We start from the raw sequence: 17627 nt of genomic DNA on the forward strand, positions 1-17627 counted from the left end.
CATAAATGCACATTTCTACCGAGTGAAAAACTAACGCTTTGATTTAAAAACATAGCAGTCACATAGCAGATTTTTTTTTCTTCGCAAGGTAACAAATCTTTTGGGAAATACATTTTAAATTTTTTACCAATTAGCCGTCGCGGAAGATCGTTGACGCGCACTAGGACTTCACCTCGCACCCTTAATACACAGTAAAATACGACGACGTCATGCGGTTGGCCATTGCCGGATTTGAACGCGTACAGAGCCTTTATACACAGACACAACACCGCATCGTCAATTGTGATATTCATTACACAGCAGTCCACGTTTCGCAGCCGACGTTGCTCAACGATATTTGGATCGGAACCGACGCGCTTGTTTGAGAGCTTGCTTTTTGGAGTTGAGCTGCATGGGTGAAATGTACCCACAGGGCACAATTCCTAATTTCATTGACAAGAATGTTGTCATGGAGAAGCCAAAGAGGTAACTTGCACGTTTTCATTCCCCCTAAGGGAAAACATATTCCTTGCTGTTTTGTTTTGTTTTTGTTTTTTAATTATTATTTTTGTAACCACCCAAACTATTTATACAGTAGGCTACGTACTTTTTGTAAACTGTTTAGCGATTTTCGACATCCAAATTTTGTTGGACCCATAGGTGGCTTTCCTGACAGTTTTAAGAATATTTGGCATATACTTTGGGTGAGTTTGGTGAGTGTGCGTTTTTACACATATACATTACTGACATATTGAGCAACATTCAATAAATAGGGCTATTCATTTTATAATGTTTGGGAGGATGTAAGTGGAGCAACCCATCACAATATTACAAAAAGTCCACCATCTTAGCTTGATGTCATTATGCAACAGGAACTGACTTGGGCAAGAGTCGGGGGTACACCATGGAGAACGAACGATGATATGGACTAAATTAAGTTTAACATCTCGATAAGCAGCAATATGGGGATAAATCATCCTTCTATTGTAATTATTTAGTGTGAATAATGTTTCCATAGCTAAGAAATAGGCGATGTTAAATATACAGTTTAAGAATAAAATATCTGCCTTGTTTTTTGATGAACATATGGGCCCGATACGCTGTTGTTTTTAAATGCTGATTATTATTGGTGGTATTAAATATTTTTGAGGTGGCACTTGAGCGTGTACAATATTTTGATGATTGTGATAACAGGTGTCAAAGTCAAGGCTTGGGTGGCCGGATCATTTTATGTGGCCCGCAAATGCAAAGTATTTGCATCCACATCATGTTTCTTGCTAAAATACTGAAATTACACATTGTCTTTGCTTTGAAAGAGGAAGTCAATCCCAAAACTAGTGTAAACACGGCATCCTGATTAATATTGTGTTTGTGCAATATGGGTATAGCACCTGTTTTTATCCCTCTCAGGGGGCGGCCATTTTGTCAAATCCTGTCCATTGAAAATTGACACCACAGTTGCTCAGGGCTCAGGTATGACCTATCACAGCTCACCTGTTTTCTCAGTTTGGTCATGTGACGTTTGCAAGCTGAGCCGTAATTGGATGTTACTGAGCCATGAGCAACTGTGATGTCATTTTCTATTGACATACAAGTGACAAAATGGGCGCAACCCTAAGATGGATAAAAATGGGTAGATTTTGTTGCTTATTTCATGTTCCACACATGCAATATTAATCAGAATAACATGTTTTGACTAGTTAGGGTACATAGATTTTGTTGTTGTTGTTGTTGACTATCTCTTCAACACTTTTACCGGCAAAAACGTTTAATGACGTTTGCTAAAATCCAAATGAATGCCGCCAAAAACGTTAATTGACGGGTTTTTTTCTCAATGGGCAGCGCAACGTCTTGTGCAGCGCTACTTTTGTGAACGGGTGTAAAATTCACAAAACAGCCACTAACTATGGCCAGCGGATGGCAGCATTGTATCTCTTTTCGATGTTCTGCCGGTGTATGCAATTGCAGTGAAACATGGCAGATCTTAGAAAATGGAACGTTTTCAAGGATGACGTGAATAATTAAAGCTTTTGTCACATTAAATCTAGTTCACAAAGCGTTACTTAACAAAAATTATTAGTGTCAAAGTCACTGTTGTGCAGAAAATGTATGTTTTCACAAAAAAATTATCTCTTTATCTTTTCAATTTTCGCTCAATGTCACTCAAATTGCCTATTTTCAAATGGTTATTACTAAAGAACGGAATAAGGTAGAAACATGCTTTTTTCTAATGAAAGAATGGAACGCGATCTTTCATTTGGTATGCAGCATATTTGTGTAAAATTAGTTAAAATGCTCAAAATCGTCTGGCACTGTCGAGTTTTTTTTTTTTTATCGTGTGGCAGATTTTGCAAGCATTTTTTGTTCCCACTCCTGTAAATGTAATAATATTTGAACCGTTTTCTTGGCCTCTAATTTCAAAATTACTTATTAATCAATTTGTTGTGTACAGTATATGTAATGAGGATAATACATTTATTTGGGTTCACAGTTATAGCGGCGCTCCAATAAAAAAAAATATTTCTACAATATGGCCAAGGACAAAAATGAGTGACACCCTTATAAGAAAAATACTGAATAAATAGCTCTAATGACAACACTTGGAGATTTGAGCAAGATCACATTTATCAAATGATGAAGTTATTGTGCTATTTTTTTTTTCAGGTTTGTGTCCAGCTCAAGGCAAAATAACGTAACAACAACAGTAATTGAGCTGAAGCATCCAGCCAACTACCTGACAAAGTTCTCCATTGAATCAAAGTTGCCTGATAGTGAGTCTTACAACGCGCTATTGAATTGCTACATCATTCCAGTGTGTATTGTTCTTTTCACTTACACTTTTTTTTTCCAGTCAAACCGCATGTCAGGAATGTATATTGCACCAGCGCTACCAAGAAGCCCAATTTGGCCGCGGGGGCATTTGTGCTGCCTTCCGGCCTCCCTACCAAAAGGATGTTCGCAACCGTGCCGAAGGTGGTCAAGCAGCCACTGTGTGTTATCGACTCCAACAGGGGACACAAGGAGTACCATAATACACTGTCAGGACTTGTGCCTGTGTACGTAAGGAAAAAGGTATTTTCCTGACATGAGTCCACAGAGAACGTTTTCCAGTACGCAAGGACATTTGGACTCTTCGTGATAATCATCTTCTTTTTTTTAGAGCTTGATGTTTGCTTCTGATATTGCAGGATTATGGGGAGGTACCCGGATATCTGCTGCGACGCAAAGGAAAGCATCTAAAGTTTCCGGAAGAGAAGACTGCTGCTATTGAGGTGGCGAAACCAGAGGATCCAGAAATGGACAATTTTACACAACAGGACTGTCGGGAAATCATTGAGGTAATTGATATACCTGATGACATCCATTTTGGTCGAGAGCAGGTGGCAGTACAGGACAAAATGGCAACCCTATGAGATGGATAAAAAGGGGTGGATTTTTTTGGTTTAGATCATATTCCACTAACGCAATATTAATCGGAATACTGTGTTTAGGCTAGTGGAGGCGCATAGAATATACTATTGCAAATACATTTTTTTACTTGATTTCTGCTTTGAGTCTTTGCTCAAATACATTTGATGACCTGAACATTTTATTATTTTTTTTAAACAATAATGCTCTCTTATCAGTTGTCTCTCAGACCCAAATCCATTTAATTTGAAATTAAAGCTGAAGTGTCGACTTCTTGTTATGTTCAAACCCAATGACTTCAGTATAGTATACTGGGGCCACATAAACTCGAATTTGATCTAAAGTGGGCCAGACCAGCATGTCCATGGTCTAATAATGTAAAAACAACAGGTCAAAAATATATATATTTTTTAAATTTAATGTTTTTTTTGTTTTTGTTTGGTGCAAATACTTACATAATTAATAATTACTTAATTGACCATTCATTAATAATTAAAAACGTAATTAAATAATAATTAGATTAATTATTGCAACATAATCTGAAAATGAGTCCAAAATTTTTGCAATAACATACATTTTAGAATGTCATTTAAGTGGTTGTCAGTGCACCCCACATTGGACAAAATTAGCAATAACAGTTAAAGATGCATTGTGCCGTTTAAAAAAAGTTATATTAAAGCTTTTTCTACACCATGCTCCACCAATGCCCAGATGAGCACGAAGAGCCCTGACTGTTTTACTCTGACTGCACGTATCAGCTTTCGTCTTCCCTTTATAGTAGAGTGTGCGGACCCTGCACACTCCACAGTTACTTTCTTTGAATGAGCCTGACACAGATGTTGCAATTACGCTTTGGGCCAGAGGTGGCAGTCACGAGTTAAAAAAAAAAAAGTGACAAACTGCACAAAGATTTGTATATTAATCTGAATATTTCCCTCCTATAATCCAAGGACCTGAAGAAGAAACATTCGAAGATGAACACGGCCTACCTGCGCCTCCCATTTGTCATAGACACGCCATTCTTGAAGAACCGTAAGATGCAACTGGAGAGGGAAATGAAACAGGGAGAGACTGACATCCAACTCCTTGAAACGTTGTTGTCCGTCAAGTAACACAAGATGAGCCCACACGGTGTCTTTCTCCAAAACAAGCATGTCAAAAATGAGCCAGAGGTGGCCCTTGTCTGGGAGATCTCAACCCCTGTTTCGCCCTCTGGGCGCATCTCTGAATGTGATGAAAGACTGGTTTAACTACATGTTTGAAATGTTATCACTTCAGTTCAAATGTGCTATACGTGAACAAACTATGAACACCCCAAATCAGGTTTTTGACTGGGAGCACAGGGTCACTCACAGTGACCTAATGAAGTATGCGATTGCAGTAATTAGGATATATACAAACAGGTTTATCATAGGTGAACGTAAAATGCTTTGTCAAATCAATAAATGTTATTTTTACTGTGCTTGTTTTTAATTAAGTAGAGGTTAGGTTAGACCTGTGTTCTCCTTCATTAAGATTTAGGGCCATTGTGTGCTTACTTAATTGTAATAATTTGAGGAGGCCCTTTTTCGATCCTGCATGACTTTCCATGTTTTGCATGGAAGAAACTAGAATGACATCTGACATCACAATTGTTCTCACTCTGGGAAGTCTTCGCAGAAGCGCTTTGGAACTACAGAGTCATAGTTTGAGACCCTTGGCCAGACAGACAACAAGATGGCATCTAGTTGCTGCAAGAGACTGACCAACCACCTTAACTCAACTTAGACTACCTATCAAGAGGTTCAGCACATCAGGTCAATGGTGTGAAGCACAAAAATGTATAAAGTACAGCTCCCCTAGAGGGAGTATTGTATAATAAATTGTAAACAAACAAAAAAGTTATAAAGTCTTCAATTTTCACCCCTGTTCATGAAGGTCTTGTGTAAAGAAAAATAATCATGACTTCTTCTTTTTTTAACAATATAGGCTCACCAAGGCACAGTATCTTGAGTTACTGATGGGCCTTTAGACTTAGTCTAAAAAATAAATATACTCATATGAAAATCAATTACTGGGCCAAATGAAGTACACTGATGCTGGCCAGACTAGGACTACCATAAAGAATGGCTTGACCTTTATATAAAGCCCAGAGAGGTTAAATACTCCGATTTTATTCAGGGGGGAAAAACTCATGCAAAAAAAGTACACAAAAGTAATATTTTCTTAAAAGCTAAAATAATATAGTATTAAAAAAAATAATCATGAAATAACCACTGAAAATCATTGTATATATTATGAATATACAGGACAGGACATGGCTCATGGTGGCCCAGACCAAAAGACCATTAAAATTACATATCATTTTGATATTTAAAAATAAACAAATACACAGTAAAACATATTAATATAATGCATTTATTTTTAAATAAACAGTTTACATAATTTACACACTCACACACACCTTTTATTTCTACCTCAACCCAAAAGTGTTCCCACATCTGCAATATTTCTGTAATGCATGTTTGCTCCGTGTCTCATTTCCCAATTGGATATATTACGGTTGGAAAAAGGTTGGTTTTATTGTTTCTTATCTGGAACGAGTACACAACCCTTCCCCCCCCCCCCCCCCAAAACGCAAATTGAATATACCACAAAAGGAGAGACAAATCGAAAAATGACCCATATTTGTTTTAGATTAACATGAAATATCGTTTTTTCTGGTATTAGAAGTTTAACTTTTGCATAAACAATATTATTTTACTAGGTCAACAATATATACACAAATATTGTGTCTATAGAACAGAAACAAATATTTCTCAATGAAAAAAATAGTTTAAATCTTATTATCATTTGATGTTAATTATTAATACCAAGAATGCAACAACATTGGCGTCATAATTGAAAGACTGTAGACTACTTGTGATTTATAAAATGTTTTCCATTTCACTTTTTTGCCCTTTATTTGAAATTAAAATGCCCTATTTTCTATTGTTGTTGTTTGTCTAATTGTGCATTTTGAAAATTGAAATGCGATTGAACCTATTTTGTTTTGTATTTTGTTTTAGATTACCGGAAGTTGTCACTAAAGGCAATTCTCATATGACCAGTAGATGGCGACAGCGTGGCGCTTGAAGACGAAGTAGCTCCATCACCGTCCTACTTTTTTTTCACAACCGTCAACGAGTAACGCACTCGAAGAAAATTGGTGGCGGTAGCCATCTGTTAATGAAACGAAAACAATAAATAAATTATTGTTTTACATACATCTGTGCGGCCCAGTATCAATTGTTGAGAGCAAGACCTAAATTAAAGAGCGTTTTGTTTCACTATGCCGTTTTTTCAACGAGAAATATGTTTCGAAACGTATCCAATTACCAGAAGAGACACGGACAATGTTTAACGACATTTTATAGTGAGTGTAGAAATGAAATTGGAGTGTACAAGAGAGAAATAAAAATAGCACAACTAACGGTAGCGATGTTTCCAACTCCCAAGCCAACACACGGCACGGGCAATTTATGGTCACGTGACTGGACAAAATGACGTCCACGCGTAAACAGAGTGAACGGTAAACGTCACGTGACCAAACGATGCGTTCACCGGGCGATGACGTGTTGGAGATGAGAACAATACAGCCTTAATATACAGTGACCGAAATTCACGTCATCATCGGTTACATGTCCGTGGGTTTATTACATAGCTTTACAAGTGACATTGGCGAATCATGAGCCATATTTGGATCGGAACCCGTGACCCTCAGCTGACACGGACAGACACCTTAACTACTGGCTCGCAATTAGCTTTCCTGGTCCAATTTGGTAAAGATGGCTGATGAATTGTACCCACTTGAGTCCATTCACAATTTCATTGAGAAGACTGTTATCATCGAGAAGCCGGACAGGTAACACGTAACGTTAACATAATCATCCCCTAGTATCGACAAAATAAGTCTCTGAAAATAACTGTTAATTTTATAATTAATACGTTTAATTTTGAGACAGAATTAGTTTTGCAAATTAAACAAACAAAATTATATATTCTGTTCTATTTCCAAAGGTATGTGTCAAAGTTCAAGCCAACAGTTCTTGAAGAGAGGAAGCCAATCCATTTTATGAAAACGATGGGCCCAACCAAATTGGAGGCGCCCTTCCCAAACAATTACCTGAAAAAGCACTCCAAAGAACCAAAACTACCTGAAAGTGAGTTTTCTGTCATTGTTAAATTGTTGTTCACCTTTAAGCTTATGTTTCTGTTTTCATCCATCCATCCATGGTGGGAACCTTTTTCTTGTCATTGAACATCATCATTGTTTTCCAACCTTTATTGAGCCAAGGGACATATTTTAGAGCAAAATCACTCACAAGGTATGCCACCTCTGGCATGCATAACATAATTGGAATATTTAAACATTTTGTATACAGTTCAGTAATTGTACTAAAGGATTCTTAAGTGTGTGTACAGTTGTACACTATGGCATCATTTTAATGCAGAGGTGGATGCAAGATGTACCCCGCCTCTCACCCAAGTCCACTGGGCTAGGCTCCAGTTGAAGCATGAAATTGGATGGATGAATGAAAAGGTGGATTAAATGCCACATATGCCACAAGTGCACCACCACTGCTTTAAATGACAATTGCCATTCTTATTAACATTAACTTTGTTGTCTAGTCAAACAGGTCAAGACTCATTACATCTGTTCAACGAAGAAACCCTCCGTCCCTACGGGACCATTTCTGCCGCCCGTTGGCATTATTAGCACCCCGACAAAGAGGAAAACAGCCATACCAAAGGGACCCAAACAGCCTCAGAGTGTTGTCGACTCAAACAAGGGACACAAGGAATGCTATAATAGAAACTCGGGACTTCTCCCTGTGTACATAAGGAAAAAGGTAAGAGATGCGAGTAAGAGTGAGATACTTGATTTAAAAAAAAAAGTTCATTCTGTTGACTATTTTTGTGGAAAGAAGCAAAATAGTGAGCTGTTTATATATATATATATATATATATATATAATCGTCCACTTTTTGAGCTGTTTTGTTTTGTTTTGTTATTGCAGGATTATGGAGAAGTACCAAACTATCTGTTGCGCCGCAAAGCAAAACATGAAAAAGCACTGGAGGAGTACAAAATGAATCTGAAGAAGCAGGAGGAGCATGAAACCATGAAATACCTTTCAGACAAGGAATGTCAGTCCATCATTGAGGTATTTTACCAATACAAAAAAAAAACTACCAATTAGTGTCCTTAACGGGCTCCCCGACTAATTTGGATTTCAAAAATAGGAAATGGAAACAAATCTGTTTCAGAGTAAACCTTTAAGCAGAGAATTTTAAAATCTATTTTAACATTCTTGACTGATATAGTTGGCAAATAAATTAGCCAGTGTTGCTGGTAAAATAAAAACAATACATATTCTTAATTTTAATGATTACGATTTACGAGTATGAATAATGCAAGGCTAATTGGCATTAGAAATGTGCCTCATGCATCTCGGTTTTTAACATTCATACTTTGTCAGGCCAGTGTAAAAAGGCCATGACATGTAAAAACAAATTACTCCTTAACTTGTATATCTGTTGGAGACATGTATTGTGTGATGACACTGGAGTCTTACTGATTTGACATACTGAAAATATTGTCTGCTCAACACTAGCGATGTTTATCACATTAAATTGTACGTCCTTACAAACTGTATTTTCCACCCCATCCCCCCACCCAGGACCTGAAGCAGAAATACAATGAGCTAAATGCAGAGTACCTCCGCCTCCCATTTGTGATAGACACGATGTCAACGAGGGATCGTAAGACACGTCTGGAGGTGGAAATGAAGCAGCTGGAGGATGACATTAAACTCCTTAACCGGTTGGAGTGCATCTGCACAAACAAGTAGCACACAGATGTGCAAACTGGGCTCCTACTATCCGTGTCATCTACTGAACTCAACTTGTGGACAATTGAAACGTGAGGTCATGTGGATGATTGAGTGTTTGAGGACTTACGCCAGGCAATTCCAACATTGTTGTGTAGAATTAAACTCATTCGCCGCCAACCCTCTCAGTTACAATGCATATTTGGCATCTATGGCATGAATGAGAAATGTATTTTTGCATTCTGCTGGAAGTGAGCTTGAGTTAATATGTTCCTCTTTTGGGGGATGTTGTAATTTTGTTGTCATACAATTAAATATTAAAAATTCTAATGGATGAGAGTGAAGCATCCACCCTGGCTTCGCAAAGTCTGTCCATGCTATTTCGACTTAACACAGTTGGATGGTTGAGTATTATATGACTGTCAGTTGATGTTTTCATTTTACTTTTAACAATGTTGTTTATATTATGTTGTGTTACGGAATTGTTCTGCCAGTCTGCTGTTTTGATCGCAAAACAGGAATAAATTCATGTTGTATTGCTGCCATTTTTCTCTTAACTTGCATACAACATTTTTAGTGGCCTATGCACTTCGGCACCTGCGAATTTGCATAATAACTTATATGCCATGTGGTGTGGGTTGCGGCTGGGGGCTGGGTTTTCCCTAATATTTTAAAATATTTTTCTTTCACAGGAATTTACACCCCCCCGTCCCCTGTATGAAGCCATTATTATTATTATAAGTAGTAGTAGTAGTAGTAGGCTTTCAGGTTTAGCATTATTCAATCACAAGTGGACTGTAAATCTAAATAGCTGGAGGGAAAATAACGTATAATATACTTTATTTAATTCGTCATTTTCTATAATTTTTTTTAAGTAGCTATGATAATAAAAAAAAAAATGCGTTTACTGAGGGGGAACTAATAGCAACAGTATGTGAAATTGTCGGCATACTTAAACAGTGACAAATAACGTCACATCCGGTTCGTGGTCCCCATGGAAGTTTGAAAATGTTTACAATGGGAAGACCCAACACTCTCTGGTACCTATGGCTCAGTGCTGTGTTGCCGGGATCCTTTTGCCTAGTGCGCACAGGAATGCTCTTCCCCCGGGAGTCTTCTTCCCGGGAAGTGAAGGACTTGAGCGGGCTGTGGAGCTTCAGAGCGGACAAGTCGCCAAACAGGAACCAGGGCTTCGAGAAGGCTTGGTACAAAAGTCGCCTAGCTGAGGTGAGCGTGACTGTCACTCATCATGCAGCTAATGTGAAGCTTACTCTTTTGAACAATTAAGCACTTGAACGGCCCTAAACCTGACATGTCAAGGGAAAATGACAACATTTGCAACAATTTTTAACTAGTTAACAAAATGTTAATATTTTCTAATTAAAGATATAAGTCTTTATAGAGGGCTTGTGTTTGATCTCATTCATTTATGTGGCTGATCTATCACTTTGTCCCTCCATTTTGTCCACGTGGGGATCTCATGCACCAGACTGGCCCTGTGATAGACATGGCCGTTCCCGCCAGCTTCAACGACATTACTCAAGACCCCAAACTACGAGATTTCATTGGCTGGGTGTGGTACGAGCGAGAGGTGGTGGTGCCCTCTCGCTGGGTCACCGATGAAGGAACGAGAGTGGTTCTTCGAGTGGGAAGTGCTCACTATTATTCAGTGGCGGTAAGCATGAATTCTTAATAATAGTGATTCATCAGTAGCGAGGTGCGTCAATGGTCTGTCATCATTTTGCAGTGGGTCAATGGTGTGAAAGTGGCCGAGCACAATGGTGGCCATCTTCCCTTTGAGGCAGAGATCAGCAGTGTGGTCCGAGAGGACCCGACGAGCCCCTGCAGGATCACCATCGCAGTCAACAACACACTCAGTCTGGAGACTCTCCCTCCTGGAACCATCCAGTACTTCAATGACCCCACCAAGTAACCACACTTCCGTCTGCACGTACTTAGCTGCATCACCAAATTCATACTCTGATATCGAATTACTCCGCAGGTATCCTGAAGGCTTTTTTGTGCAAAATATCAACTTTGATTTCTTCAACTATGCTGGGATTCATCGTCCTGTATTGCTGTACACTACTCCCAAGGTTTACATAGATGACATCACAGTGATGACGAACTTCTCGGATAGTACAGGTATTTTGTGATTTTTTTTTTTTTTAACTTAACATTAAATCAAATTTTAGACTTATATTAAGCTGCATCAGCAGAATTTTTGCTGTCGCTCTTCTATTGGATCTCAATTTAGTCCAAAAATGTGTGTTTAGGTCTCGTGACGTACAAGATCTCAGTCCAAAATGCTGATGAAGCCACCCTGAAGGTCACTTTGATGGATAAAGACAAACATTGTGTGGCTTCCTCCAGCGAGCCATCCGGAGTGCTCAAATTCACTGATGTCCAACTCTGGTGGCCATACTTGATGCATGAGAATCCAGCTTATCTTTACTCTTTGGAGGTGGGCCAACGTTAAATCACTTTGCCATTGAAATGATCAATATAAACTAGTGTAGGCTCTCAACCAATGGCAGGACATCTTTTTCATGTTGAGAAAAAACAACTACTTGGTATTGGTATTCGGTACGGGCCGATACAGCAAAACTGGGTATCGGGGGCCAAAAAACGGCATCGGAACAACACTTCTATAAACCAGGGGGTCTGCAACCTGCGGCTCTGGAGCCACGTGTGGCTCTTTAATCCCACTCATGTGGCTCCCTAGAAAAATGTGTAGAAATTAATGTTGTTGTTTTTTATACATATTTTCTTTCTCTTTTTAGATAAAATACTCTTTAAAATAATTAATGATTTAGATTTTTTTTTTAAATGTCAGTGTCCAAATTTATAAGTTGAGACGAATGGTAAGATGAAAAAGTAAAAAAAAAAAAAAAAAAAAACAAGTCTAGAAAATGTCCAAAGAGGAAAAGCAGAAATTACCATATGATGTACGCAAAACACAACAAAAAAAGGCAGACAAGAAAATTTTCAAAAATTTACCGTGAAATTGACAAATACAAAAGAAAGAAAATTACCATAAAATGTCTTTGGAATTGCCAAAAAAGTCAGAAAACAAAACTTTCAAAAAGTAACTATATAATGTCCAAAAATATTACCATATAATGTACACAAAATTGCCAAATGTTAGGAAATTATACTTTTAAAAAGGCAGAAAATAAAAATTTAAAAAGTAACTATAAAATGTCCTAAAATAAAAGAAAACAAAATTTCCAAAAATGTCAGAAAATTCATAACAAAAAGGCAGACACAAAATAAAAATAGCCATAAAATGTCCAAAAAAAAAGAACAAGCGAGGCAGAAAATGACCATGTGTTCATAAAATTGCCCCAAAAAAGGTCTGAAAAAAATCTAAAAATGGAAGCTGAAAGGTAGAAGAAAATGAATCTCAAAGTATTGAGTACTGCATATTTCCTGTTATGATGCAGCTCTTATTACAGTAGCTCTTAGACTTACACTAACGCACAGTTTCATTCATCATTATGTTCAAAAAGTTTTGCGGCAGACAGATTTTATTTTATTTTTTTTGCACCCTAAAATGGCTTATTTGACAGTAACGGTTGCTGACCCCTGGTATAAGCATATATGTTGTCTATTTTTTGAATTCATCTCAAAGGTTCACTTGATGGCAGCAGATGAAAGACGGCCATACAAGGATGTCTACGCGCTACCAGTTGGCATCCGCACTGTCCGTGTCACCAGCACCCAGTTCCTCATCAACAACAAGCCCTTCTATTTCCATGGGGTCAATAAGCATGAGGACTCTGACGTGAGTACCACTAGAGGGAGGCAGAGGACTGCTTTATGTCCCGCACACCGGCAAAACCGTGAAGAAGACTGAATTGTTTGTCGGTGTGAATGGTATGTGTATGTGTTCAAATATGGGGATTCGCTTTTACAATCCAGTCTAACTTTAATGTTTGTGATGTATTATAGATTCGAGGTAAAGGTTTCGACTGGCCCCTGATTGTCAAAGACTTCAACTTGATGAAATGGTTGGGAGTCAATTCGTTCCGCACCAGCCACTACCCCTATGCAGAGGAGATTCTGCAGATGTGTGATCGCCACGGCATTGTGGTCATAGATGAATGCCCCGGGGTGGGCATCAAAGACATGTAGGTACAAATTCCTTTTGTCCATCACTAACTTGAAATGGAAACTGGAAAGTTTTGGCGTTCAAAATTAATTTTGGCATTGTAGCAAGAAATATACTGGCACTGAAAAAGATTCCATTTGAAAATACAGACAGGTTTTTTTGGCTTTCACTTTCATCTTAATTAACTCATTCACTGCCATTAACGGCTATAGACGTCATAAATTAATTTGTAACTTTCTATTAGTTAAAAAAAAATCCACTTTTTTTAACAAGAGTATGAAAACCTAGAATTTGTTTTTTTTGTTCATTTAGAACAGATATAAAATTTGTTAACTAGTGAAGTCATGCGATTAATAACGAAAAAAAATAAAAAATCACCTGACACCCCTAATTTTTAATAATCTTTTTTTTAACAAATAAAATAATTGTAATAATTTTTTCCAATTTTTAATAATCTTTTTTTTTTATAGAAAGCATTATTAAAAATTAGGAGCGTCAGGCGATTACCGTTTTTAATCGTTATTCATCGCATTACTTCACTAGTTAACTCACGATTAATCAAAAATTTTATATCTGTTCTAATACAATAAAAAAAAATCTAGGTTTTCATACTCTTGTTAACAAAAGCGGGAAAAATGTTAAACTAATAGAAATAGTTCAAATGAATTTTTGACATCTATAGCCGTCAATGGCAGTGAATGAGTTTAATGGAGTTTAAGGGCTACAAGTGTGTGAATTTAAAAATGCATAATATAAATTTAAAAAAATTCTAATTAAGTTAAAAATAAATTAGTGATAAATTAGCATCATCAAAACAAAGGAATTGACTTTGTTGTTCCCATACTTTTGGATGGGACTGTATATTTCGTGTGAATTGTGTGTTGCCCATCAACAGCCGCAGTTTTGGCAACGCCTCCCTGGCCCATCATCTGGATGTCATGGATGAGCTCGTGCACCGGGACAAGAACCATCCATCTGTGGTCATGTGGTCAGTAGCCAATGAGCCGGCGTCAGAGATGGCTCCTGCTGAGTTTTACTTCAAGTGAGTTTATCATCTATTTTCTGTGACACGCTGTTCATTATTTGACTTTTTCCCCCCCCCCCACACAACCAATAAATGTTTTGTACAATATATTTGTTGAATTTGGCTTATATAACAACTTAAAGAACATTGGCCTATATGTTTGTCAGACAGTTTGGCCCTCTCTTTTTTGGGGGGGGAACGCAGTGAGGAAGCTGCCATGAGCACAAACAGCTGGAGATCAGTGTCTCGCATCGGGGCAACAAAGAGGACGGCTGTGTTTATGTAACAGCAGGAATTCCTCATGTTGTGGGCATTTGCATGTTTACACTTGCATTGTGGTTTAAAAAAATAATACATAAATAAATAAACAAGTGCCCTTCTCTTTTGAAATGGCCCTGTTGAAAATAGTACTGGCCCTATATAATCATTATATAATAGGATGTTTTAGTAATTATTTCATACTTTTTTTTCTTTATAATGTTTATTATGTTTTTATTTAAAATTTCCGTGTAGCTAGTATCTAGTGCTAGTAGCTAGCATGAATGTGTTGATTTCCTCATATTGTTTATGAAATTTCGACTGGGCCAGCGTCTGTTAGGCCATCGGGTCCCTTTTGATGTCAGATTATGATGTTGATGCATTTGGCTCGAGGTGGTGGCTACAGTTTGGTCCATATGTTGTTTTTTCCCAGGGCCGATACAGATTATTAGTAGCCAATGTAACTGATATTTGGAGCCGATATTCATTTTCACTAAAAGAGAAAATATTGGCACCAAATTTGAAAAAAAATACAAACTCCAGCTTTAAGTAAAAAATAATAATAATAATTAAGCATGTTTATTGAACAACTTTTAGGGTTAAAAAAAAAAATACTTAGTCAATAGACATCTTTGTATTAATAACTAAAATGTCAGGGATCTCCCAGGGGCAGTAGCATGTCTTCAGAAGTTAATTAAAAACTGAAGTAAATAGCTCCCTCTTGTTTTTCAAAATATCTGAAGTATTAACATTTTACTCATCTTAATTAAAAACAGAAAGTGCAGCAGAATCTCTGAACATTTAAAAAATGACTTCCCTGAAGTTAACAATTTTTAAATGGATCAATGATCGACCTTATGATTCCTCAAAATGAATATCGGCACCGATAATCGGTCTATCCCTACAAATTGGACTTTGTTCGCTTTCATGTCTTACCATGTGACTGCATGTCAGTCCTGTGACCGTGATAGCATTTTCAACATTTAAATGTGAATTTGATTTGTACCACAGGACTTTGATAACGCACACTAAAGAGCTGGACCCGACCCGGCCTGTGACTTATATCACAGATAGTAACTATGCCAGAGACAGAGGGGTGAGTTTTATCATCTGAAACCTTGCTGATCATTTTTTTTAGTCTATATAGTGTCACTATTGGCTTTTGTGTATTTGCAATGGGAGCATCACACTTACAAGAAAAGTTCTTGCAGACGGGTTCAAAAGTATCTGGACATTCATCCTCATTGTTTTATTTCAAATCTGTTGAGGTGGGATATAATTACAAAACCCACAAAAACATCCAAAAACGTCCAAAGTTAAGTGTATTAATTTGGTATCAGTGATACTCCTGGAAAAAAAAAAGAGAAATTTAAGGAAAGAAAATGTACCAAATTAAAATCCCAGAATGCAATTTTGTTAATACATCCCGGTTTCATGATCTGTGCCAAGGCGCCCTACGTGGACGTAATCTGTGTGAACAGCTACTTCTCCTGGTACCACGATCCAGGCCACCTGGACGTCATCCCGATCCAGCTCAACACCCAGTTTGAGAACTGGTACGGAAAGTACCAGAAGCCCATCATCCAGAGTGAATACGGAGCGGACGCGGTGCCGGGCCTTCACAGCGTGAGGAAACGTCTGCAATGCACGTTTGTGGAAGCGACGCGGCTACGCTTCATTTCTTTCCGCCGGCTCTCTGCAGGACCCGCCCGTGATGTTTACCGAGGAGTACCAGAATGCGGTCCTGCAGAGCTACCACAACGTGTTCGACCAGAAGAGGAAGAAATATGTTGTCGGGGAACTCATCTGGAACTTTGCCGACTTCATGACTGTGCAAGGTACTGCTGCCTCTGCCGAACGTGCAAGATGGGCTTGCAAACGAGGTTATTTTAGCCAGTTAGCTCAGTGCTTAGAGCAATTGCCTCCCACAACGGAGAACCTGGGTTCAAACCCCCACTTGGACCACTTTTGAGTACATTCGATGGTTCGATACCAACTGACTATCGTTATCAGGAAATTGATTATACTTTCTCTGGAATGATTAAATCCCACTTTAGACAGATTGAAGTTCAACTACAATAAAAAAATATATATAATAATTCACCTCATTAGAATTTAGCATTCAGCTTCCAGCATTCCCGCGCAATTTCTGCAGAAATTGCACTTAGCTTAGTTTAACTAAGTTATTGTAAATAATAAAATAATAGTTGGTGGTGGTTTCTCGCAAAATGTTCACATTTATAGCATTACCACGTCTATTCCCGTCAGTTCTATTTACCCGGAACGTCAGTTACAGTAGCAACTGAAAAGCAGAATTTTAATTTTCTATATTCCACCCTCTGACATTGGCGTTGCAGGGATCACACGTGTGTTGGGCAACAAGAAGGGCGTCTTCAGCAGGCAAAGACAACCCAAAGCTGCAGCGTTCATCCTGAAGGAAAGATACTGGAGGCTCGCAAACGAAACGGGGAAGATGCCTTCTTGGACCAAATATCCCTGCGGGATCTGACCGCTAATATGTGAGCGCCGTTCACTAACATATCTTGTTTACTGTTTACCAAATGCCTTTCAATCACCAGCCAAATTATTTTGAATGTACAGTATGAATGCTTAAGTGCCTTATCAGGGATGCGCATAGCCACTTGTGTGATGTTTTGATTAACCTGACGGGGAGTGATGAGGAAATTGATGAGCTTTGATGGGTTAAAAAAAAAAAAGATTGTGCTAACCCTAATCAATGATTTGAGACACTAACAGGAAAACATTATGGGGATGTAGTTCCAGTCAGCGCTTATTATTTATGTGGATGATTTTTTTTGGTGATTGAGTAAAATTTTATGTTAAATTCTAGGAGGAGTAAGATCTGGAGTCAACATTTCATTTATATTTGTTTCATACATACTGAATTCCAACATATTACAAACGTTATTGATGTTAAAATGTATAATAAAAATAGCATTGACCATCATTAAAATTGGACCTATACAATCTCA

General features: G+C 37.9%; 3 protein-coding genes across 3 annotated transcripts; all 3 read left to right on the forward strand.

Moving 5' to 3' along the window:
- The first annotated feature begins 303 nt into the window (after positions 1 to 303).
- LOC147160819 (enkurin-like) lies at positions 304 to 4729 on the forward strand. Its single transcript, XM_086099055.1, has 5 exons — positions 304 to 465; positions 2644 to 2750; positions 2831 to 3051; positions 3168 to 3317; positions 4338 to 4729. Exons 1-5 carry the CDS (start codon positions 392 to 394, stop codon positions 4497 to 4499), a joined length of 714 nt encoding a protein of 237 aa, XP_085955181.1. The 5' UTR covers positions 304 to 391; the 3' UTR covers positions 4500 to 4729.
- Positions 4730 to 6996: 2267 nt separating this feature from the next.
- On the forward strand, positions 6997 to 9783 carry LOC147160820 (enkurin-like). The gene is made up of 5 exons (XM_086098997.1): positions 6997 to 7270; positions 7426 to 7568; positions 8038 to 8258; positions 8426 to 8572; positions 9089 to 9783. Exons 1-5 carry the CDS (start codon positions 7194 to 7196, stop codon positions 9257 to 9259), a joined length of 759 nt encoding a protein of 252 aa, XP_085955123.1. The 5' UTR covers positions 6997 to 7193; the 3' UTR covers positions 9260 to 9783.
- Positions 9784 to 10214: 431 nt separating this feature from the next.
- Positions 10215 to 17627, forward strand: gusb (glucuronidase, beta). Its single transcript, XM_086057984.1, has 12 exons — positions 10215 to 10465; positions 10728 to 10913; positions 10986 to 11167; positions 11241 to 11383; positions 11515 to 11702; positions 12873 to 13025; positions 13193 to 13371; positions 14248 to 14394; positions 15646 to 15730; positions 16084 to 16260; positions 16337 to 16472; positions 16992 to 17627. The coding sequence occupies exons 1-12, from the start codon at positions 10247 to 10249 to the stop codon at positions 17141 to 17143; spliced, it is 1947 nt and encodes a 648-aa protein (XP_085914110.1). The 5' UTR covers positions 10215 to 10246; the 3' UTR covers positions 17144 to 17627.

The sequence above is a fragment of the Leptonotus elevatus genome, chromosome 16 (assembly GCF_054856555.1).
Source record: "Leptonotus elevatus isolate MCC_2025b chromosome 16, RoL_Lele_1.0, whole genome shotgun sequence".
NCBI lineage: Eukaryota > Metazoa > Chordata > Actinopteri > Syngnathiformes > Syngnathidae > Leptonotus > Leptonotus elevatus.

Bases quoted from the DNA above. Each gene is read 5' to 3' on its own strand.
- LOC147160819 (XM_086099055.1), top strand. From the start codon at position 392: ATGGGTGAAATGTACCCACAGGGCACAATTCCTAATTTCATTGACAAG. The intron at 3,052-3,167 runs GTATTTTCCTGA...CTGATATTGCAG, and splicing joins CTGTGTACGTAAGGAAAAAG to GATTATGGGGAGGTACCCGG. The intron at 3,318-4,337 runs GTAATTGATATA...CTATAATCCAAG, and splicing joins ACTGTCGGGAAATCATTGAG to GACCTGAAGAAGAAACATTC.
- LOC147160820 (XM_086098997.1), top strand. From the start codon at position 7,194: ATGGCTGATGAATTGTACCCACTTGAGTCCATTCACAATTTCATTGAG. The intron at 8,259-8,425 runs GTAAGAGATGCG...TTGTTATTGCAG, and splicing joins CTGTGTACATAAGGAAAAAG to GATTATGGAGAAGTACCAAA. The intron at 8,573-9,088 runs GTATTTTACCAA...CCCCCCACCCAG, and splicing joins AATGTCAGTCCATCATTGAG to GACCTGAAGCAGAAATACAA.
- gusb (XM_086057984.1), top strand. From the start codon at position 10,247: ATGTTTACAATGGGAAGACCCAACACTCTCTGGTACCTATGGCTCAGT. The intron at 11,168-11,240 runs GTAACCACACTT...ATTACTCCGCAG, and splicing joins TACTTCAATGACCCCACCAA to GTATCCTGAAGGCTTTTTTG. The intron at 13,026-13,192 runs GTGAGTACCACT...GATGTATTATAG, and splicing joins ATAAGCATGAGGACTCTGAC to ATTCGAGGTAAAGGTTTCGA.